We start from the raw sequence: 25,038 nt of genomic DNA, 5'->3' as shown, positions 1-25,038 counted from the left end.
ACTATTTTTTTTAATAAAAGCTATGATTGAGAAAAATATTTTTTTTGTTTTTATATCTTGTATTTTCCAACCTGTCCCCCAGTTACGCACATCTGCCCCCAGGCTTGCCACTCCAATATGGCACTGTGGCCCATGATATGCCTTTTAACCCTCTATATGCCACTGTGCCCCATGGCATGCCTTTTGACCCCCTATGTGCCACTCTGCCTCCAGAAATGCCTTATACCCCTATATCCCATTCTGGCATTTAGGGGGTTAAAATGCATATTATGGGGCAGAGTGGCATATAGGGAGGTATAAGGCATTCCAGGAGGCAGAGTGGCATTAAGGGAGTTAAAAGGCATTGTATAGAGCACTCTGCCTCCAGAAATGCCTTATACCCCTATATGCCATTCTGGCATTTAGGGGGTTAAAAGGCATATTATGGGGCAGAGTGCCATATAGGGAGGTATAAGGCATTTCAGGAGGCAGAGTGCTCTATTAAATGCCCCCTTAACGCCACTCCAGAAATGCCCTATGCCCCCATTTAACACACACACACACACACACACCCTATACACCCATTTAACTAACACACACACACTCTCTCTCACCCCATCTCCCCTCTCACCGGTGCTTCCAGCAGGGGCAGCGGGTTGACGTCGCGTTCCGCTGCAGCCAGAAGGAGGTGGAGTTGGCAGCGGGGGTTTGTATGCGTCAGTCGTGTATACTTTCCCCGGCTGTCAGAGATCAGAGTTCCCCACACCGGTGGGGCACCGGTGCAGAGAGCTCTGATCTCTGACAGTCAGGGGAAGGTCTACGCGACGGACGCAGACAACCCCCGCTGCTAGCCACACCTCCTTCCGGCTGCAGCGGACGTTGTCTACGCGGATCGCGTAGACGTCAACCCGCTGCCCCGGCAACACAGCAGGAAGCACCGGTAAGTGTGTGTATGATGGGGGGGGGGGGTGAGACAGGAGGATCCAGGTCCCCTGCAGCGGTGCGGGGGATCTGGATCTTAGTCTCCTAATCAGACCTCTATTTGAGGTCTGATTAGAAGACGACCCCGATTAGAAGACGAGGGGTATTTTTCAGAGCATTTGCTCTGAAAAAACCTCGTCTTATAATCGAGCAAATACGGTATGCATATAAGTCTGTTTCTCTGGAAGTGGAAAGTGTTAATCTGCTTTGGTATTAAGTATTAAGCACAAAGAATTCTAACTGGTGCATTAAAAATACCAAAATCAGGTCTTCGCTCCATCAAGAAACTGTTAACACAAGAGAATGTAACATAAATAAACACGTTTAAGAAGGTTTCATTTCGATATATATATATATATATATATATATATATATATATATATATATATATATATACACACACACACACACACAAAAGGTGGAAACCTTCTTTAGCTCATTTTTTGTTTATTATTGTAAAACGTATATTATAGTAATACATGTCAACTATATGCTTCCTTTATTACATTTAAAGGTATTTCTACCTTTAACAAATAGTGGAGGGAAGTCATGCAGGTTTTCTTCATATAAGATGAAAAATTGTTTGCTATTATTCATTAATTAATGGGACTGACCTTTCAAAGTTATTCAAAATAAACTCTCTAATATCTATGTGGAACAATTTATAATCTTTGATAGCACACTATAATCCACATGCCACTGTAGGGGGCTATATACAAAATACATGTAAAAATAGGCCCAAAATGACTCGGACACATTTTTCAGTTAATTTTTGACCCAATCGTTTTCGTGTAACGGATTATGTTCCTTGCCCAACCTGTTCAGACAAAAATTGGGGGCATTTTTAATTTGGGAGTGAAATTTGTTGCCCTGTGCCCACACTCATTCGCTCACACTCTTCTGGTGATGTCTTTCCCCCGATTCTCCAATTGTAAAAGAGGACTTAATAAAAATGACACCATTTTGGTGAAAGATCCCCTTAGGGCAAAATGGTGGCGCAGTGAGAGGAAGTCACTGAAAGCACGATGATTGTGGAGATGTTTTTGGTGATTCCCTCCCCCCTAACTGGAGGATGGGTGGAGACAACATCACAAGAAGCACCATTTTGGTAGAAATTCACACCAGGTTATGTCCGGGAAGATGTGGACGAAGAAAGAAGATGAAAGAGAGAGAGAGGCTAGAAGGGAGAAGTTAAAGCGCAAGAAGATGCAGAAGAGGTTAAGGTAGGGTAGCTTTTAGAGAGTGTGAGAGAGAGTAAACGAGAATGAACCTAAGATGAACTGCTGCCAAAATTGTGGCACTTTCTGTGACGTCTTCTTCCCTGCTTGGAGGATCTGGAAGGGGACGCCATTGGAAGTGTCACCATTTTGGCAGGAATTCACTCCAGGTTATGTCCACAGAGATGTAGACAAATATAAAGGATGGAAGAGAGAAAATAAAATTGAGAAGATGAAAGTAAGAGTATAGAGGAGAGAAGATGAAGAACAAGAAGATGCAGAAGTGGTCAGCAGAGAAGGTAGAGGAAGATTTAGAGAAAGTGAACCAGAATAAGAGTATGAGAGAGTGTGAGTGAAAGGGCCGGTGAATTTAGGATGAAAATTCTAAGTTTTTTGCTTCCTTTTCATGGCTTTGTACGAATCGCCGAATTTGCCAAAGTTCTGTAAATTTGTAATTTGCACGAATCCGAATGCACTAGTCTGATATACAATATATTGTACCATTATGATACAGTATGAAAAAATTGCATATTCGCCATTTGTGAACCACATATAATAGTTTAATATAATCCCAGGTAAATATGGAGAAAGGTGAGGGAGCCTATTATAAAAAAAAAAGTCCTGTAGAATTTTCTTTACTGTTTATTTAAGTTGTTATATTCAGAACAGAGACCATTTTTATTATTTTATTTTTAGTTAATAAACAAATGCCCACTTTGTTGATGTGGCTCAATGGATCATAAAAAATACATCCTGTATTGATTTTACAAATAACTAATAAATACTCATTCAGTCTTCTTGTATGACATTTTAAGACCACAAGCGAAAAAAAGATTAGGTTTCTGCAATAAGAAGTCATAAATTCACACACTTAATTGATTAGATCTGGAGGATCAGATACAGTCCTTTGGGTTGGGAGCTACCTGACCAAGGGCCATTTACCAATATGCCACTGTCCTCTATGCCGAGTTCTAGAATGCGACATCATATCCTGGCACTCTGTCTGAAAATGGTTCATGGTGTAGATACAGCATGCTATTAAGGCTGTATTGGCTTGTTATAGACCTCCAGTATAAATGGTTCAGTTACAAAGGAACGTTTCAGTTACAAAGCAACGTTTCGGCCCAACAGGGCTTTCGTCAAGCTCTGACAAAGGCCCTGTTTGGCCAAAACTTTGCTTTTTTTGTTTTGCTTTCTCTGAATAAAGTAACCTAAGGATTGGAAGCTGATTGGAGTGCTGGGATTCTTTTCTGTGTTCGTATACTTCAAGAGGGTTTATGCTGTCCCTTTTTTCCTGCTAGCACCCAGCTTCCTGGGAGTTGAGTGCTGAAGCATTTTTTCTTTTTTAAACAATTTTTTTAAAAAGTTAGGCAGACAGCTCTGGGGTGGTTGTTATCTGCTTTCTTTATAGAGTTAAACAGACACAGGGATTGATTAAGGTTTCCAACTTTAAAGTAGGAAAAAAAACAGGCAGACTAGATGGGATGAATGGTTCTTTTCATTAGATTATACATTTCTATGAATACCAATAATGTATTAAATGCAAAATAGAGGACACGGTGTTATTCTCTTTACCTGTTTGTTTAGAGTCACTGCTAAACCCCTCCCAGGTGTTTGTCAAGTACTCTAATCTTTTTTTTCTCCCAACAGACAGCGGCTAGACTCTTGCAAATAGTATTTCCCTACATTGTCCTGTCTAAGTGTAAAGTGCCTTAAGGCTTTGCACAGGGCAACCTCTCCAGAGGTTAGGCCTACCTTTTGGAAGCTGAATTCTGCTGACAATGTAGAATCTGTTCTTTTACAGTAGAAAAACCTAATATTTAGTAGCTGGTAGGACTATTTCCCTATATTTCTTTTCTATTTTGGTGTATGCAGTACAATGGCAAATATCAGCTTCTGAAATATGTCTGCTCGGTTCATATGTATTAACATAATGCTCACGATTTCCAAATGAAGCAATATGTTATAGTGGCGCTTGGCGGATGAAGGGATTTATGAAACTGAAGCTACAGAACTGCCATGAGATCAAGGGCCAGACATGGTACATTTCTTCTAGAAGATGATCTTAAATGGTCCTTTACCCAAAAGCTTTAGCTACGACACACCTGAAACACACCCTCCAGATCCTCACTGATGTTATATATTTATATATAAATTATATAGTTTTGTATGAGCCACCTTGCTATGAACTAGAATGATGTTAAGCTACTTTTGTGTAGTCAAAGGAAACATGATATACCAGCATCCATGTTATTTCCTTTTAATGCCTCCATTCTCAATTTTCTGCGCAAAATATAAAGAGTTCGGTGACTATAGAGGAGGACCAAGGGACAACTCCTGACAAAAGTTTGGCACCTGCAAAGCTGACTCTTGCACACTTGCCTAATTAGGACCATGCTTTACTACATGGTGGTAGCTTGTGGTGTGGTTTTTATTCATTGTCCCCATATAACCACTCCTGTGTCACCTTTGACCTTCTGTAAAGACACGTATATTAATGGGGATCTGCAAATGTTTTACTTAATTAGATACAATGACATACGCAATTTATTATTGATACGTTATTATAATGAATTTTATATGTTGTGCATAGGCTTCTATCAAAACAGCCAACAATTTCAGGTAATTGATGTAGGCGATTTTGTAAGATGAGAATAGGGCTTTTTATTTATTAGTTAGTTAGTAAGGATAATTTATTTATATTAAATTACAGTATTAATCCACAGATTAACCTCATGTGTGAAATTACCATTTAATTTACCGCAGCAGCGAGCATATAAATCTAATTAGCATACAATATGATCTGAATCATATTTTAGATCTATTCACAAAATGCCTTCAGTTTAAATATAGAGATCTAAAAAAAATTAAATGCCAACAATGGAATAATAAATATTTTAAATTGTTGAAATGAAAATAGTTGAAAATCATGGTAGTAAACAACAATATTTATATTTAGTTTCATAAATAAATTCTCTCTTTGTATTGTAATAATTAAAAAGTAAAAAAGAACGCTCCGAGTATATCTTACTCAATTAATTATATTGATTTTAACATAATAAAAGATATATGACTTTCCTGGAATAGTTTACTGAAAATGTATTAGTTCCTTATGGATTGTAAAAATGCCAAAGTTGTGTACCTACAGTCTTCACAATCTCTGGGTTAGGTTCCAGAGAAAATGCATGTACGCAGCTGAAATAAATTGGGTCTTGTTCACAACCTAAGGTTTTAAATCCAATATTTTTATAGAGATGACCACGCATGCAGGTTTAAATCATTTGGAGAGTTTTCTGTATATGCACGAGGCCTTTCTGAGCCAACCCGCTGATGTCGGGGGGGGGGTCCCCGCCAACATCGCAGCAAACACCCCCATTCAAAGGGGTAATGGGTGGGGAATGGGGCGTGTCAAGACTCCACTCCGGCGACCTGGAGGATTCGGTTGTTGAAACGGTGAAGCGATGACAGGAGCTATGTTTGGCCGAGCACATTTTCTGCAAGCTAAGTAGCTTTCGGGCAGGGAAAAGGGCAAATGTATCCCTCCATCAATTTGCAAGAGGACTACAAGCAATCATATGAATTAAAGTTTGTGTGATGGCTGGAGTTTCCCGTTAAATCCATTAATGTCCTAAATTTTGAAACTGAGGATTATAGCTCTGTAAGGAGGTAGGCAATAGCCACCATTGTAATTAATGCTTTAATCTTTTTTTACAGTCCATTTAAGTACAGCAAAGTATATTCTTTTTTTCATGCGAACAAGAGGCATACATTGTTAACTTTTTATGCCTAACTATAGTCTGGAAGGTTCTGATTAAGGGAATTTATGATACTTTAAGGTTCCATTCAGTGAAACTAAATGGGAAATGTATCTATAACAATATTCTAACTTAATACATTTTACAGAACGTGCCTATAATAGATTGTGGTGAGGTTGTTCAAATGGAATGGAACATGGGCTAGCACAATTTAACACAAACATTTCCATTTCACAGTCCAGACCAGAAGCTCTCCACCAACTTAAAAAATCCCTATTTATAAGACATGATGAATGTACATCATTCTATTACGTATGTATCTTGTGTCATTAAACATCGTTAGTATTGGCTAGCAGAATCACATTGAAATAAGAGTAAACATATCTGTACTACACTTCCAGTGGCTTGAATATAGCTAGAGGGATTAGATAAATCCTTAAAATCCCTCGGTAATAAATTCTTAAAGTTTGTACCCAGCCAAGCTAAAAAAGTTATGCAGACGGTAGAAAAATACTGCACTAATGGGAAGGATGTTGGAAAATATGTAAGGTTTGATGAGACCTTATTTTTAATGTTAGTAGCTTTTCATTAAGAAACTACTTAATAAAATAGCATGCCTAACAAACAGTTATTCCTGAAAATGAAGTGTTGATTGCTCATAAACTTGAAAGATATAACTGTATTAAAGATACAGTGTTGCCACTCATTTTTTATATATTTTTTTTAAATATTCAAAATCATCTCCTCATGATAGACCCAACTGTCTCAGCAGGGATGCACGGTGGTATACATGTATGAACAGACCTCTCAGGATCATAGTGCAACAAAACTAGCATTTGAGGCAAGTAAATCACAAGTAATTTAGTGGGTAGGTGCTGCACACCAATACTTCGTAACAACTTATTAAGAACATATGCTAGCGCTCTTCACTGTATCAGTAGAGACTGCACACATGAAATAGGCATACAAGCAACAATTGTATTGAGTATGGCATGTACGTGTGTGCATGAAAAAGCCTTGCCATAGTACTTATTACTAAAAGTGAAAATCAGTTATCGGTTAGGGACTTGAAGAGACCTAGATAGCCTTGAAAGCTTGTAATCCATTTTCCATCAATAAAGATATCATCTTTACCAAATTTTCTTACCAGTTAGGGAATTGAAAAACCTTGTGGTAACACTTGTCAGCGTTGCAAGCACCTTGATCCTTACTGTGTATTGAGACATGAGGTTGCTGAGCACTGAGAGAAAAGTTGCACTTCTATGATTTGTGAGCATTGTATTGAAAATATGAGAATGTAAATTCTATAAAAGAAAGTATCTGCAGTATAGGATGGATTTCTGTCAATATAATGTAATCAAGACTGCATGGACACTGTTCATCCATAATAGAGGAAGAATCGTTCACGGTAGGAATGACCCAGGACTACTGACTGAACCCATGTTGCAGCTCATGTGAGAAATGTCACCTGTCCTTGGGTGTCTTGGGAAAGGGACAGTTGAGTGTGGGTCATTATGTTGGATATACATTACTGTCTTTATTTTCCACTATTTATACATAACATGAAGGATAAATTACACATGCAAAATTAAAGAGTTTAAATTTAGCTTATAGTTTGTATTGTATATTTCTAAAGCAAAGACTTAGAAAACCTAAGTGACTGTAACCATTCATTCATTCTAGTCCTACAGTGTCATTCATTTTCTAAGCTGCAAGGTTTTAACAGCATTTAAATAAACCACTTTTCACCATAAGACATGAAAAGATATTCTTGTCCTTTGCCAAAGGAATTTAGCTTCCTTTAAAACTAGAGAACATTTAAAATACTATAAAATCATAATAATAATAGAAGTCCAGAATTCTCTCATCTTCTGTTACATCCTTTCAACATAAAAAACAAAGCATCTTAATCAGAAGATAAAAACTCATTGATTCTAGAACCCAACATTTCAAACTGCCTAAATTCCATTCCATTCCATAGCATGCTCTTGTTCTAATTTCTTAGTTGTATTTTAATATTCTGATTCATATGTATATTGGAGCAAAATTCAATGCTTCTGACCGTTCACAGCCTAAATCCGTGTAAGCAGGAAACAACAGTATCGCCTAATAATATCATAATGTATGATGTGAGGAAGCTCAAACCACTTAACCACCAATTAGATCAATGGAAAAATATGAAACAACATTGAAGCGTGCTGACAGCCCATGGAAATGCTGATTACAGCCGGATGGGAAACTTGCAACAACCTTTCCAGATTACCTAGATAAACACCTATGAAACTTTAAGATAATGACCTGTGTATGAATGCTGGTTTTACTACAACACAGGGCTAAGGAGCGAAGGGTATTTGGAGAGAGACAGAGAGAGTTGAAACCGTATGCATATGTAAGTGGGTATAAGAGTAGAGCATAGCACATAATACATCTCAGCACACATCACACACACTGCATCCATACACCACAGTTTAAACTTTTATTTGAACAGTATGACTGGAGACCGACAGGGCATTTTGTAAAATAGGGGTGATATGTGTGCATTTGGAAGTCGTGATGGAAATTGTAAGCGGTGTTAAAACACGCTTAGTATTGTGTAAGTGGTGCAGGAGTAGCGGTGTGGCTGATATGTTATTGAAAGGGTTAATGTTTGATTGACCTATGGGGTTTAGTCAGTCCATTGAATTACTTACTGTTTATTTTGTTACACTGTTCAGGCCAACTAAGGTTAAGTCATTGAATGAAGGCCATTATGGGTTTTTGTTTTTTACACATTAATTGGACTATTAAACCTATGACCCTGCAAGATTTCTGATCTCTTTATTAACTAGTTATTTAATAATCATTGCTTGTGTTTCTTCTTGCAGCAAACATAAATATAAAAGATACCCATATTCTATAGACTTTAGATTCCATAAGAACCATAAGACCTGAAGCACAGTGCATTATATTTTGGACAGTGAGTATGAAAAGTGGACTAAGTCTAGTATAGTGAACATATGTGTCCTGATATTTTGAACATCCATATGAAAGGCATATGTGTATCCTGAATGTAAAACAAGTGTTATTTTATAATGTAGTAAATGACTATTGTAGCTGGAAATGGCTGATTTGAATGGAATATCTTCATAGGCTTACAGCTGTTTATTAGTAGCCATCATTCATGTGCTCCACTGGAATTGGGGAATAGGAGTGTTGTGTTCGCTAATTAGAAAACCCTTTTGCAATTATGTTAGAACTGTTGTGTGTGTGTGTGTGTGTATATATGTGTGTGTATATATATATATATATATATATATATATATATATATATATATATATATATATAGTACTGTGCAACAGTGACCAGGAGAAAAATCTAAATCAATTCCATATTTGATGTGACCACCTTCACAAAACAGCATCAATTCTAGGTACACTTGTCAGGGATTTTGTAGCACTGTATATATAGAAATTTTTTTTTATTTTAACGCATGAATGAAGAAAACATTTTTTTTGTAATAGAGAAGCAGAAAGATCGGAGAAGCAGAAAGAGATAAACACCTAATTCCCATAACTGGGAACTTCCTACAGTGAGAGCCACTCCATAGTAACAAGAGGAATGTTCTTTGTGATTAGAGCTTTCCACTTGTTCCTTTAATAAATCCATGTTTGGCCTTTGTGGGTATTTGAAAGATATGGCCACAAGAAGATATGGTAATTATGGCCGTTCAATTTGAGAAAAAATTAACAAAGCTGATGATAAAATGACTCACCAAATGCTCATTGGATATGTTTCACTTTAAAATCATATATCACACATCAACCTGGTTGTATACACTTGATAAAAATGTGGAAAAATAATATTATTTTGGGTTTCTTCTGTTTTTTTCAAGATGCAAACAGATATGTATATAATATGTGTGTATGTGTATTAGAAATGCATAAACCATGGCTACTTGGTAAGAAATTGATCCAATTCACAAGTTCCCAGTAGAAGACGTAAAATAGCTAGATGTACAGTACAATCTAGAGAAAGGTTGATATTGAATTCAACAGAGCAAAAGTTCAATCATAAATGATTCCATTGCAGCACAGAGCTCTCAAGCTTTTAACTAAATTGCCAGAGATAAAATATGCCTTAGTCCTTTTTATGACTTTGACTTCAGAGTTATATATCTTGTTCAGTATTAGCCAGTTATATCACCACTACAGAATATATATATAGTGAAGCATTATCATTATTAACTGAAAAGATCAGATAGAATACAATGACTATATGCACACTTTTAGTGTGCGTATTTTTTACAAAGAAAATAGAAAAAAAAGTGTTTTTTGTTTTCATTTTTACTATTTTGTGTACATTTGTTTCTCTTATTATTTTTATCAGGTATACTTCAAAGCAGAAGGCTGTATCTCCCATTATATCTAGCCAGCAGCTGGGTTATAGTGTTTATTGTGTAAAGATTGGCTCGCACAACATGCATTGCAAAACAAATACAATTATGTACCATTTTTGTGTTGGTCAAAAAGGAGTTCCAAAAAAATCTAGTGCTAAAATACAAAAGTGAATGTTAGATGCATATAATATTAAATAGTTAATATTATTTAATAAATGCATGAAACCACAGCTTCTTAATTATTTCAAATATGAAATTATGAAATGTTCATATAACAAGAGCACACCCGAGTGATGCCCATGACAAGTAGGTACAAAAACAACTCATGTGGCTGGGGGCTCCAGATATTTTTTGTGTGATTGCGATGATTGCTAAAGCCCTGAATACCTTTACCCAGCTGTGCTTCAATTTACCAAAACTCCAGTGAGTGTTGCTTTAGTGGTGCATCTATGCCTAGTGCAGCAATCAAAGGGGAATGGCTTGAGAAAATGTGTCACTACTAATTGATTTACATGTTAGTAGTCTAAGCAATATATCTTTTTATCTATTTTTTTACATTTTAATCTGTGCAATGATGGTCACTGAATTACTTAGCAGAAGCTCATTTAGTACTTTTCACTTTTATGCTGATAAGTCATTCTCTTAATGTTACAAAGTTCAGAGTACTATAAGGTTTTTTTTATGTATGTTTTTGTATATTATAGGTTCCATGTTAATTGCAGTTGGAGGTATTGATTATGTTTCTGCAGTATGTTCTCCTGAATGGCTGGAATCTTTGACAGCAGTCTAATTGAATAAACTATGACAAATCGCCAATTCTCATACATTATAATGAATTTTCCACTACATACAAGCCTATAGGAGTGTGTCCTCATATAAATGGTAAATTCTGTTTTGCAAGTCACTCTGTGATTGATGTGAAACAGGGTTACCAGTGTGCGTAGCAACTAGCTGTGCAGCCCTCTTGTATTATGGTCACAACTCACAACAGTGACACAGATCATTAACATCACTTTCTTACGGGTTCACAGGCTTCAGAAACTTAGGATACCACCAGCTTAATGTGTATTCTATTATAATCGAGTACAAATGGCAAGGCACATTTTATATCAAATAATTTATAAAATATCACATTTAAGAATAATGTCCAAAAATTTTTATTTGGTATGCCTATAATCAAGGTAGGGAATTTCTAAAGGTACCTCTTGCACAAAAAACTGCTGGTTGTGCAGCGGTTAATTAATCGTATACATTACCATCAGTGTTATTTTACATGAATCCTTTAAGTTCAACCCCACTGTTTATTAATAAGAAAGCTAATCATAAAAAACTAATCATGTCCATATAAGCAGTTACATCCCTGTTTGTTCATCTATGCTGAAAAAATCACCCAGCCTGTATTTAAAACCATCTATTGAATGTGATAAAACAACCTCTGTAGATAGTGAATTCCACATCTTTATTGTTCTAACTGTAAAAAAAAAACCAAAAAACATTTTTTGCTACTTTAGGTTACAACTATTTTCTTCAGGTCTGAATGGATGACCTCATGTTCTTTGTACAGTCCTATTAATGACAAAGTCATTATAACATTTTTTGTATTGCTCCATATGTGTTTGTATGATATATTATCATATAACCTATAAAATGCTTATTTTCTTGTGTAAACAAATGCAACTCTTCCAGCCTTTCTTCATAACTATGGCGTTCCTAGTTATGTCCCTCCTAGTTTCTATGTCCCACCTCTGCACTGGAAAGTTAAGAATAGGTGCCCAGACTTACACTGCATATTCAAGGTGGGGGTCTTACCATTGACTTGTACAGCGGTAAAATATATATTTTCGTCTATGAGTCTTACTGGCCCTTGCAGCAGAGGACAGTGTGCACTGTTTCGCAAGTTTATTGTGTAAAATTATTCCCAAGCTCTTCTTATTTGATGATTTTCTTAGAACAACCCCATTTGAAGAATTCCATTTACTATGTGATACTAGTAAATGAAAATACAATAGATTAGTCATGAATCGGTACATCTGGTGGTCAAAATTCTAAAGAATTATTTTCCACTACAGTTGGAAAAAACCAGATGAAGTATTGTTGCTCAAGATCTGGAAGGCTTTACAATAAAGCATAGATCATGGGAACAGTTTAGATATAATCTGGATATTTGTAAAGCAGTTGAAATACTGAATATGCACACAACCAATAAAACAGGAGTGAAGAAGATAATAGAAATTTGAGGTATATTGGGTAATTTCCATAATTTCAGACTGGATGAAAATATGTATTATTGCATGACAGGAAGGTCATCAAATTACCTGTAACAACTATATTGTATGGGTTGATTAAAAATGATCTTGCTTAAAGGTGCTCTACCCCCTACCATCTGAATTTAACACTGTAATAGCTAATTGCAACATTTCCTACTACTGCTGATTGCCCAAGTCCCCAGTTTTTATATTCAACTTTTTGCCTCGACAGTTTTTGCTGGAAACACTTAATAGTCCCATGACAAAAAAGCAAATTTAAGTAATGCAATTAACATGTTTGCTATTAGGTGCCTGCAGTTTAAATGCATGATGTGCAAAATTATACTGTACATCTCATTGTGATTATGTGTTCGTTCAAGGTAATGATCTGGCAGCAGAGAAGAAGTCATAGTTAGAGGTCAGTTAGACTCCAGATTATTTTAGGCTGGAGAAATGCCATTTAAAATTACAACTTTTAATAAGTAATGAAAGGAGATGGGAAGAGAGGGAGTGCTTGATTTATTCTTATTAATGGTCAGGTTAGGTAATGCTTCACATAACTATAAATATAATAAAGGTTAGCGGAAAGAATCATCACACCATCACATTATTCAATGCATGCAAAAAAATCCAAATTCATTAAATTGCTGTTGCAGGGTATTTTCCAATTAAATTATCATTGCTTCAAAGGGCAATGTAAATAGAAGTGGGCATGGTGGCCATCCATTCCTTGCATATTTTGTATTTGACGTACCAGTGCTAAGTTGAATCTTTTTATATGAATATGATTTACTTAGGATCATCATACATCTGTATTATTCTTTTGCTGGGATCTCCTCGACGTATTATAATTCCGCCTGAACGATTAATGAACGATTAATATATAAAAAAGTTTTTATATATACCTTATGTTAGCCCCTATTTAATGATAAGGTTTACATGTATAAAGCTTTGTAAATTCACCAGCTTCTGCCATCCTCTTTTTCATATCTGTATCTCTTGTCAATTAGGTGAGCACAAAACACCAACTTGCTGTGATAGCCTCATGGAAATTTGTTTGACTTTCCAAAACACATTTACATCAAGCTTTTGATCCAGTGGCTGCTCAGAGCCTGCTTCCATGTATTGATGGTTGAAACTTTCTATTTTGAAAGCAAAAATGCTAACTATGGAGCGGAATTCATGGGGAAGATATAACTGTGTGTGCATATATGTCATTATTGTACGTGTAGCTTAAAGGGGGTTATTTCCCCCTTTTTTTAAATCATTGCAATTAGGGATATCTTGGAGAGTTTGATCCGGGTGGAATTTTTCAGCTGCTGTGGCTATATGTGTGGCCATTACGGAAAGTAGCTGCTCAATCATGTAGTAACATTATTCATCATCTTGTTTTCAGCAGAAATATCTTCTGTCAAGGTCAATTTGCTACTTTTGGGAGATACTCATGAACTTTTCACCCATCTGTACACTCTTATAGGCAAGTTATTGTCTGACCGCTAATTGCTGTTGGGGATGGATTATCCAGTGCATTGCACAGTTCTTCTGACATTGCTGTCAATCAAAGAGCAAGCCTGCAGATGATAATGTGGCACACTAGGGGACAGGAACAAAATAAGATGAAAGTAACACTTTAATGATAATGAGTTTCATATCCCTCCGGGGCTGAAAGGATTTTAAAAAACCTAGTTATTAGAAATACAGAACGTATAAGCTATTAAATTATACCTTCTAGAAACTATGAAAATAAATATTGTACCATATTTGAAACCATATTAAGATATATATTTTTTTAAGTTATTTTTAACGTTTACTGGCACTTTAAGGTTTTAAGAACATTTTCAGTTTTCAACTATACAACAGATTAAACGTATCAAAAATGTATTTGAGAGTTGTACGATGCAATAACTGTTAGGCATATTTATTTCTGTGGGTTCAAGTGAAACCACTGGCTTTGTAGGAGGAAAAATATATGCTATGAATACTCGGACACGTATTTATTCTTTTAAAACCACTGCAGTAACAATGTTTGTTCAATTTACAAGCAAAGACACTAATTAAATGCATTTAGAGTTTCTATAAAGAAAGCAACAAATAAGCATTTGAAATGCACAGATGGATGTTTTAAATATGTTTCTTATAGTTTATAAGCTCTAAAAATAACTCCAGCCGATTGAATAAAGAAATCTTTAAAAAAAAATAAAATAAATTCAATTTACATTTTCTTTTAATCTGTGAACATCTGTTCTCAGATGATTTTAAACGGCATTTTGTTTTCTTTTTAACATTCTGAGTTAGTAGTCTTTTGTCTGTTTCTATTTTTATCACCAAAACTTTGCTGAATTATTTTCATGGTAACTATGTTTGTTCATATTGGTTCTGTGTCACTCACTTGCTACACGAATAAACTTTTGAAGTGCTCCCTCTTCCATTTCCATTCAGGGCTTCATTCAGGACTTCAATCTAAAAAAAATAATAAATAAAATTATTGACAATCCCTGAGTAAGAAAGGAGATTGAGGAGCAGCAACAGGGTAGGGCATGTTTCCTGGGCGGGTATTGGCAGATAGACACACAAAGCCCTTTGGTGCAGGACTGAATTTCCACTATATTCGAAAAAGTTAAATAATTGATACCTATTAGATTAAAGAAGGAGATAGAGGTGCAGAAGCTGTAGGGCACTGGGTCGAGGCATATCCAGTCACTCGTTACAGAACGGAAGTTCCACAATATACAGAAAATTAAAAGAACTGATTCCCCAGATTCAAGAAGGAAACCAAGAAGCAGAAGCAGAAGGACACTGGGGCTGGGCAGGCACAGGCAAATAGACACATCCAGCTACTTGATGTAGGACTGAATTTTACCAATATGAACAAAAATAAAAATAATTGATTACCGCAAAGTAAGGAAGGAGACAGAAGAGCAGCAGTAGTAGGGCACCAGGCCCAGCACAGAAACTAGTAGACAGACACATGTAGCTACCTGGTACAGGACTGCATTTTTACAAAAGAAATGGGGAAAAAACAGCTCAATGCCTAATTTTGTCAGAAATATCTATCAATGAATATGATAGTTGGTTTGCGTTGTCCTCAAACTTGAGGTTTTTCTGGCAGCGTCAATGTATAAATGCTTAACTCTACTCGGGAACGGCATTTCAACAACTAAAACACAATCACACTGTGCGCTAGCACAGTCAAAAGCGTAATTTAGTCACCAATATGTATCAATGAATTGAATAATTGTTTTGCGTTAGACGTTAGACGTTTTGCTAGGAGCATAAATGTGCAACCGTCTTAATAAACTCTACTCGAGAACAGTATTTTAAGAACTAAAACACAATGTATACAAGCACAGTAGAATGCCTACTTTTGTCACCAATATTTTTAATGATTATACCTCATCAAAGAGTGCTAAAACGTGGCAAATGAATTAACAAATCTTAACAAATTTTTTGTGATTTTGCTATTCTTTTGCTTTGTTTCGTTGAAGATCCTCCTCATAATTGGAGATTCGTACAAAAATTCCATTAAAATTCCGCAACTTCCATTAAAATTCTGCAAATTCTGTTAAAAATAAAGTTTGTACAAATCTTACTGCACAAGTTTATTATATATACACTAATATAACATAAGGACTTAGTATTTATGGGGCAGAGTAAACCCCTTTTTTATGGTTACTACCAATCACACCACATATTTTCAATGACATATTTATTATTCTGGAGCATTTTTAACCAATTTCCACGATTGTGATTGCCTATATATTTCTATATAGCAATTTGTAGGCTTCAGAAGTAAAAGTTGTATGAAAAATTATAGTGTAACTGTGTTGTATCCTATATAAATATTTAAGTACAGAACCTGCTGTGCTTATATTATTTTAATTTGATGTCAGCTGGAGGGATGCTAAAATTTATGCTAATAATGTCAGTTAGAGAAAAGATGAACTTAATCCCCTTTGCGTCTAATCATCAGGAAAATAAAATCTGCCTGAAATGATGCGAGTAAGAAACAACTTTAGAAAATGACTCCTTATGCTGGAAGGAATTATTTAAACACTCCACCAAATGCTGTGGCAATGGAAATAATCTTTATTATTTTATAGGTACTGTTGATTCAGTGGAGATTTCTGTCTCAAACCACATCATTTATTAGATGTACTGTACAAGCATGAAAGAATGAAATAGAAATTTTACGGAAGCATTTGAAAGAACATTCTACAATATACAGGATCCATAAAAGTTTTAATCCGTAAAGGTCGAGCAATATTGTCGGAAAACCATACCCCTAAAAATTATATTTCTATCCTGTTTCCCCAACATTATCTAACACTCTAAATTTTTGTGATACATGGACTAAGTTTAATACTTTACTCAATTCTATACATTGTGACCAGTAGAGTTTGAGCAAAGCCCACTAGAGATGCATACTGTCAAGTCCTCCAAATCATTGTTCCTTCTCGCTTATTTCAAATGTTGGAGCCTGGTACCAAGTAGCACACAGACCGTGAGCAGAAATTTCTGATGGGTAGCTATGCTATTAAATTTGCAATGATAGATAGAGCATTAGCATTTCCATAGTTTAGTAATCAAACATTATATGGTTTGTACCATATTTGCTCGATTATAAGACGAGTTTTTTTTCAGAGCAAATGCTCTGAAAAATACCCTGTATAATCGGGGTCGTCTTATAATCAGACCTCAAATAGGTCTGACTATGAGACGACTAAGATCCAGATCCCCGGCAGCTGCAGGGGACCTGGATCCTCCTGTCTCCCCAACCCCCCCGCCCCACTTACCGGTACTTCTGAGTCCCCGGTGTGTAGCTGGGGCAGCGTGTAGATGAACTCTGATCTCTGACAGTCGGGGAAGGTCTGCGCGATGGACGCAGACAACCCCCGCTGCTAGCCACACCTCCTTCCTGCTGCAGCGTAAGTGCGAGGGATCTACATGCTGCCCCGGCTACATGACAGGGAAGCCAGAAGCACTGGTAAGTTTGGGGGGGGAGTGTTAAATGGGGGGCATAAGGCATTTCTGGAGGCAGAGTGCTCTGTGAAATGTCTTTTAACCCCCTTAATGCCACTCTGCCTCCAGAAATGCCTTTTTAACCCTCTATACGCCACTCTGCCTCCTGAATGCCTTAAACCTCCCTATATGCCACTCTTCCCCATAATATGCCTTTTAACCCTCTAAATGCCAGAGTGGCCTATAGGGGTATAAGGCATTTCTGGAGGCAGAGTGGCACATAGGGGGTCAAAAAGCATATCATGGGGCACAGTGGCATATAGGGTTAAAAGGCATAGCATGGGGCACAGTGGCATTTAGAGGGTTAAAAGGCATATCATGGGGCACAGTGGCATATAGGGGGTATAAGGCATTTCTGGGGCAGATGTGCATAACTGGGGGGCAGGTTGGAAAATAGAAGGAAATAAAACCAAAATATTTTTCTCAATCATAGCTTTTATTAAAAAAAAAATAGTTTACATGAATTAACATTTACTGGTAAAACTTTTTTCCTATAGGGTCGTCTTATATTCAGGCTTTTTCTTTTTTTCCTAAATTAGTATTCAGATTTGGGGGGTCGTCTTATAATAAGGGTCGTCTTATAATCGAGCAAATACGGTATTTATAACTCAAGTGCCAAGTATTTCAGTTTTCAATAAAAAAAATTGTTAATCTTTACTTTATACTTTTTTGACATAATCCAGAATACCATATTGAGAGGTTTGGTGTCCTGGACCCTATTAATGAGTAATTTAGTCATTTTTTATGTATTATGTACAAAAACTGTTTTAATGGCGGCGTTGTCAGTGGAAAAATACGCCTAGTCTCAATTAAAATGTATTGTCTGTGTTACAGTGATCCATGTAGCTTTCCCCACAGAAAACCATGATACATATTTTCTTTAACCCCTTCGTGACAAAGGCTGATTTTGGCCGTTTTAACATTTCTGCGCTGCTCGTGTTTAGCTGTAATTTTCTTCTTTCCCGTTTACTGAACCCACACACATTATATATTCTTTTTTTCACGACAAGAAGGGCTTTCTTTAGATGACATTGTTTTGATTGTATCATATTATTTACTATTAAAAAAAGTATAAAATATGGTGAAAAATTTAGAAAAAAATTAATGTTTCTAACTTTTAGTTGAAAAATCTTTTACTCATCTATAAAAGGTAATGTAAAAACCTGCTAAATAGATTCTACTATTTGTCCTGAGTTTAGAAATACACAATGTTTTTATGTTTTTTTGCTTTTTTTCTACACATTATGGGGCAATATGTACAGGTAGAGTTTGGCTATTTCAAAGCCATTTTTTCCAAATCTGGTAATTCTTCCTCCCATGTGCCATTTCGGGTATCTTTGAAGTCGGCCAATGCAATTTACCCCATCAAGTCATATATTTTTGAAAACTAGACAGCCCAGGGTATTCCAAATGCTAGTATTTTAACCCTTTCCAAGCACTAATTCTACCATCAGCCTTTGTCAAACTTTATGGTAGTCATTTTTTTTGCATTTGTTTTTTCACACACATTTTACTTCAGGTATGAATAAACAGGTTCTGGTATATGTCACTATCATAAAACACCCCAATATGTGTTTAGCAACATCTCCTGAGTACAGCGATACCTCACATGAATGATTTTGCCTGGCTGTTTGGGGGCAAAAGGGCCACATTTGGGGCATGCGCATTTTCAATGTTAAACTTTGGCGTTTGGCGATCAACTGCCCATGCCCTATTTGGTACATCTTTGAGCCGGGCCATTTCAGTATGCCCAATAAAGCCATATATTTTTGAAAACTAGACACCCCAGGGTATTTCAAATGCTAGTATTTTAACTCTTTCCATGCACCATATCTACCACCAGTCTTTGTCAAACTTTGTGGTAGTCATTTTTTTGCATTTGTTTTGTCACACACATTTTACTTCAGGTATGAATTAAAAGGTTCTCGTATATCTCACTATCACAAAACACCCCAATATATGTTCGGCAACATCTCCTGAGTACAGCGATACCTCACATGAATGATTTTGCCTGGCTGTTTGGGGGCAAAAGGGCCACATTTGGGACATGCGCATTTTTCAATGTTGAACTTTGGCATTTAGGGATCCACTGCTCATGCCCTATTTGGTACATCTTTGAGCCGGGCCATTTCAGTGTGCCCAACAAAACCATATATTTTTGAAAACTAGACACACCAGGGTATTTTAAATGCTGGTATTTTAACTCTTTGCATGCACACATTTTACCACCAGAATTTTTTCAAAGTTTGCAGTAGTATTCTTTTGTGTGTATTTTTCCCCCACACACCTATGTTATGTATGAATTTACAGCTCCTGGTATATGCCGCTGTCACACGACACCCCAATATGTGTTCAGCAACATCTCCTGAGTACAGTGATACCCCATATGCATGTGTTTGTCATTTTTGGGGGGAACTAAAAGGCCACATTTGGTACGTGTGCATTTTTCTAATTGGAAATTAGATGTGTGGCCATCCTTCCCCCCGTGTTAATTGGGACGTTGTTGAATCCGGCCAATTCAATTTACCCCATCAAATCATACATTTTTTTAAAGTAGACACCCCATGGGCATTTAATATGCCAGTATTTTAACTCTTTCCATGCGAGAATTGTTTTAAGCTAATGTGCTAATTTTAGGACTTGCTCACAAAAATATATTTTTTATATATATTTTTTTTTTTTGCCTTTTAAAAAAAAAAAAAATTTAAAACATTTTTTCAACTTGAAGGTTCCCCTGATAAGTAAGTGGTAAGTGTTTGGTGTCACTGGATGCCTCTTGATCGAGGCATTCCAGCGACACCATTTAAGTTTAGGAGGTGATCGTTGATCGCCTCCTAAACTCTTTTAAAACGGGCGTCTGCCATACAATGTATGGCGGTTGTTGACGCCCCGGGGAGGGGCCAGACATGGCCCCTGGTGCCGATCGTGGCGTTGCTGAATGCCTCGAGGTCGAGGCATTACAGCAACGCCGTTTTTTAAACTGCACCCGTTTAAAGACGTGTCGGTTCTGGCACGTCATTTGTCATAATCAACTTGTTTTTCCGTGCCGTACCAGAACCGGCAATTGTCATTAAGGGGTTAAATTGTTCTTGCTAAAGCACTGCAGTAAGAAAATGTACCAGTGTTGTTTAGCCCTTAGAGTAATTAGATTTAAAATGTCATTAGGAGGATTTGTATCCTATTAAGGAGTCAATCTCTATTCAAGGAAATCATGTTAGAGGAGTCTGACTGTCACGCCATTCATTTTGTGGATGATATCAGTGGGCAGTCCTGGCCGTGTCCAGCAAGGGAAGGCTCCGGGTAGCCGGAGCCCAGACGTTTCCAGGTATGTCAGGCACTGATGTTGGATGAGAAGGCCTGGTTTGCAATCCCTCTTCCAGTTCATCCCAAAGGTGTTGAGGAGACACAGTCATGCTGGAAAAGAAAAGGGCCTTCCCCAAACTTCCCACAAAGTTGGGAGCATAGCATTGCCCAAAATGTCTTGATGTGTCCTATTCAGCATAAAGTCCCTGTTGATGTAATGGACAGGTGTCTTTCATTAGTGTTTTGTGATTAAAATGGGTTGCATTGATTTGTTCTTCTATAAAAAATATATTTATGGAAAAAATGAATTGTTGTCACTGTTTAGATCACTTTCTGTTGTTGCATAATAGTAAGGATTTATAGGAACTTAATGGAAGTGCTGGCACAAATCTTCTGGTAAATGGGTACATGGTTGTCAGTACATAAACTGAGCAGATGTGCACTGAGCAGTCAGAACTGTGTATTATTCATATGCGCGTACCGAGCAGTTGGATCATATTCCTGATTGTATATAAAGATGCTTCACATTGTAGATTTATAGCATTTTGGAATATTCTTCCTTATTCATCTTCTCCAATGGAGCAAATTTTATTTTTCACAGATTAACACATGGGATTTTAACATCAGCTCTCTGGTAAACTATACAATTTAAAGTACTGTGGTAAAATAAGTATCCAAATGCAACATTTAACACAGGTTCAGAATGCAGACAGTTTAAAAAACATGTGAATATTAATGTGAATATTAAAGTATTTTAATTTGATCACGGTGGATTATTTTCGTGTATGTGTATATAGGAAATAAGTCCTCTTTTATCATGACTTGTTTAAAATAATGGTCATGTATTTTTTATATTTAATTTATGTAACAAATATACAAAAAAACGTGTTTTGTCAACCTCCCTGTGCCTGTTGGTGCTCGGATATGACATTATATCACAGAGCTCTGCATAATGGAGTGTTATTGAAGAGATCTGTTCCAGCAATTCCACAAACCGATAAACCAAGAATATGCCATGATCACCCCCTTTCTCCGCATCAAGTGGGGCAGGTTATAATTAAACCAGACTTGGGGCATAGGCAGGGTTAAGCTCTATAAAAATACCCCATAGGAAGCAGAAAGCCCATCCCCTGTCTTCCCCTTACCCCATCCTGATTTCATTCTTTTTTAACAAAAAAACATCTGGAGAGGCTTGAGCCTCATTCTGCTCTATGAGAAGGAACCATTCTCCTTCAGTTGATTTGATTATACCCTGTTCCACCACTTACATGGTGGGGGGGAGACTGATGTAATTGTTGGCCTCTCTTGGTTTTTAATGAGTACTAAGGACTGTTTTATTTATTTATATTACTATTTATATTACTATTGTTATATTAAATATTGTACAGTTGGTGTTTAAACTGTAAAATGTTTCATGTAACCTAAATCAACCAGACTGACCACTTCACCTTTCAGTGAATGGACCCCCAATGAGTAGACTTTTTTTACTCAACGTGAAAGTTTCTGGATCTTATTGTCTGCAATAAGTGTTTATATGGTGGTAATAAACCTCCCTGCTTACACCACTTACCTGCATGAGTGATGTGTCTCTCTTCCTCTGTGCAACCCCTGTGACAATGAGTGTCACTCCCCTTGCTAGAAGTCTCTGTTATAGATCTGCAAACACCATTAACAATATAAAGGGTGTTTCTATCTATCTATCTATCTATACTTTTTTAGCTTTTTGATTAACTTTTTTCTTTTTCCAATTTTTCTTTCCTTTTTTGCCAATTTTTTCTTTTGTTTATTTGTGCAAAGAGGTAATAAGAAAGCATGATCACTAAGCAATACAATTTAATTTAATATCTTTCTTCTACTTTTCATATTTTGAGCACACACCTTATATGATTATTGGTGTTTGTAGAAGGATTATTTAACCCTGGTGTATTTTATATTTAAAGCTTTATTTTTGAATTTGATGTTTTTTGTGCTTTATACATATAGATCCTCATTATCTTCTTCTATCTTATTCTCAGATGCAACAATTGTTCCATGAAAATTACGAACACAACAGAAAAGGATACATTCAAGATCTGCACAACAGCAAAATCCATAAAGCTATAACTTTGCACCCTAATAAAAGACCAGCCTATCAGTATCGACTGCATAATTACATACTGAGCCGCAAAATATCAGAATTACGATTTCACACCATTCAGCTTCATAGAGAAAGTGTTCTTATGAGCAAACTTAGTAACACTGAAATAAGCAAGGAAGATCTACAACTTGGAATGCTGCCTTCTTTTAATAGATTTCAGCCACGGGGACGTAATGAAGTCATTGAGTGGGAGTTTCTAACTGGAAAACATCTTTATTCTATGTCTGCAAATGTTCCACCTTGTCAGAGTCTAAGCAACCACCTAAAGGTGTCTTTAGATGACACTATAATGCAAGTGATGGAAATGATCAATGAGAATTCCAAGTCCAGGGGAAGGCTGATTGATTTTAAAGAAATCCAGTATGGATATCGCAGAGTGCACCCAATGTATGGAGTTGAATATGTATTAGATTTGCTGCTTTTGTATAAAAGGCATAAGGGTAGGAAACTAACTGTGCCCATTAGGCGACATGCCTACCTTCAACAGTCTTTTAGCAAGCTTTTTTTCAAAGAAGAAGAAGAGCTGGATGTTGAAAGTGTTTTGAAAAATATAAATACAGATTCACAATCGTTTTCCTTCTTTTCTAACTCACTAAAAATGTTTTCTTCGCTTCATGTTACCAAGGAAATGAAAGACAACAATGAAAAGAAAATACATATTCTTGTCCCGCTTACGGCAAGGTATGATATCTTTGTGAGATTTATGGAGAACTTTGAAAATATCTGCTTGATCCCAAAGCAGAATGTAAAACTAGTTGTTATTTTATCCAATCCTGATACAGATTCCAACAAGCACATGGAGCTTTTGGCCTCATACCAAAACAAGTATCCACAGGCTGAAATAACTATTATTACCATGTCAGGACAATTTTCCAGGGGTCTGAGTCTTGATAAAGGATCTTCCCAATTTGATAATGACACACTGCTGCTCTTTTGTGATGTTGACCTGCTGTTCACATCAGACTTCCTACAAAGGTGTAGAGATAATACTATTCAGGGACAACAAGTCTACTATCCAATTGTGTTCAGCCAATATGACCAGAAAGTATCTTATGGAGGAAATCCCCCACCAGACAGTAACTTTGTCTTCACAAAGAAAACTGGGTTCTGGAGAGACTATGGATTTGGTATCACATGTATATATAAAAGCGATCTCTTGAATGTAGGTGGTTTTGATACATCTATCCAAGGCTGGGGATTAGAAGATGTTGACCTCTTTACTAAAGTAATAGCTTCAGGTCTAAAGGCCTTTCGGAGTCAAGAAACTGGGGTAGTTCATGTTTTTCATCCAGTGCAATGTGACCCAAATTTAAATCCTAAGCAGTACAAGATGTGCTTAGGTTCCAAAGCTAGTACATTTGCATCTGCAGCTCAGTTAGCTGAAATTTGGTTAGAAAAACATTTAGGTGTTGGATACAACCGAACTCACTCTTGACATGTCAACCAATTCTGCCTTCGAGGGGAGTTTACCTCATGTTTTTTTTCTACCATCGTCCATAAACTCCTCGATGTCTTCCAAAGCATATTTGTTGATCACATAAACAAAGAATCTCTACTGATGTTTTTTCTACTGAAGATGGAGTGTTTCCAGTTCCAGTTTCTCTCTTTGGAAAACATATAAAAGAGGCTAAGGCACTCTTTAGGAGCACATTTCTAATGCCTATCCCACAAGAATGTTCTTTAAAGGTAGTAGGACACCATATTGGCAATTCTTACATTTGTTAATGTGACACAAATATTTGCTGGAAAGGTACCACAAAAGTGCATTATGCTTCTCATTAGGGAAGAGACTTGAGTTTTATAATTTATATGAAGAATTACGTATATAAACAATGACTTTTTCTTCATCATTAGGATTTTTTAAATAAATAAAAATAACTATAATTGTATCTTTATTTTTTAAAACTAATTTGAAGATTTTTTTCATGAGCAACAGGTACTGGTTACCAAGGTTCTAAACGTTTTAATATTTGTGCAGTTTTAAGTGTTTTGGTCTGAATGCATATGAGCGGTCCAATCTTCTGG

The 25,038-nt window shown here is 36.5% G+C and overlaps 1 protein-coding gene across 1 annotated transcript in view; it reads left to right on the top strand.

Moving 5' to 3' along the window:
- LOC149302930 (chondroitin sulfate synthase 3-like) overlaps nucleotides 1-24,448 on the top strand; it is a 163,530-nt gene extending 139,082 nt beyond the window's left edge. The window contains exon 3 of the mRNA XM_089481709.1: nucleotides 22,892-24,448. Within this exon, the coding sequence (XP_089337835.1) occupies nucleotides 22,892-24,448 (1,557 nt within the window). The remainder of the gene's footprint in view (nucleotides 1-22,891) is intronic.
- The last annotated feature ends 590 nt before the right edge of the window (nucleotides 24,449-25,038 follow it).

The sequence above is a fragment of the Sceloporus occidentalis genome, unplaced genomic scaffold (genome assembly GCF_023333645.1).
Source record: "Sceloporus occidentalis isolate IW3139 unplaced genomic scaffold, rSceOcc1.0.p SCAF_16, whole genome shotgun sequence".
Taxonomy (NCBI): Eukaryota; Metazoa; Chordata; class Lepidosauria; order Squamata; family Phrynosomatidae; genus Sceloporus; species Sceloporus occidentalis.
Note: the sequence above shows the minus strand (reverse complement) of the source record. Positions and strands in the feature narration are given on the sequence as shown.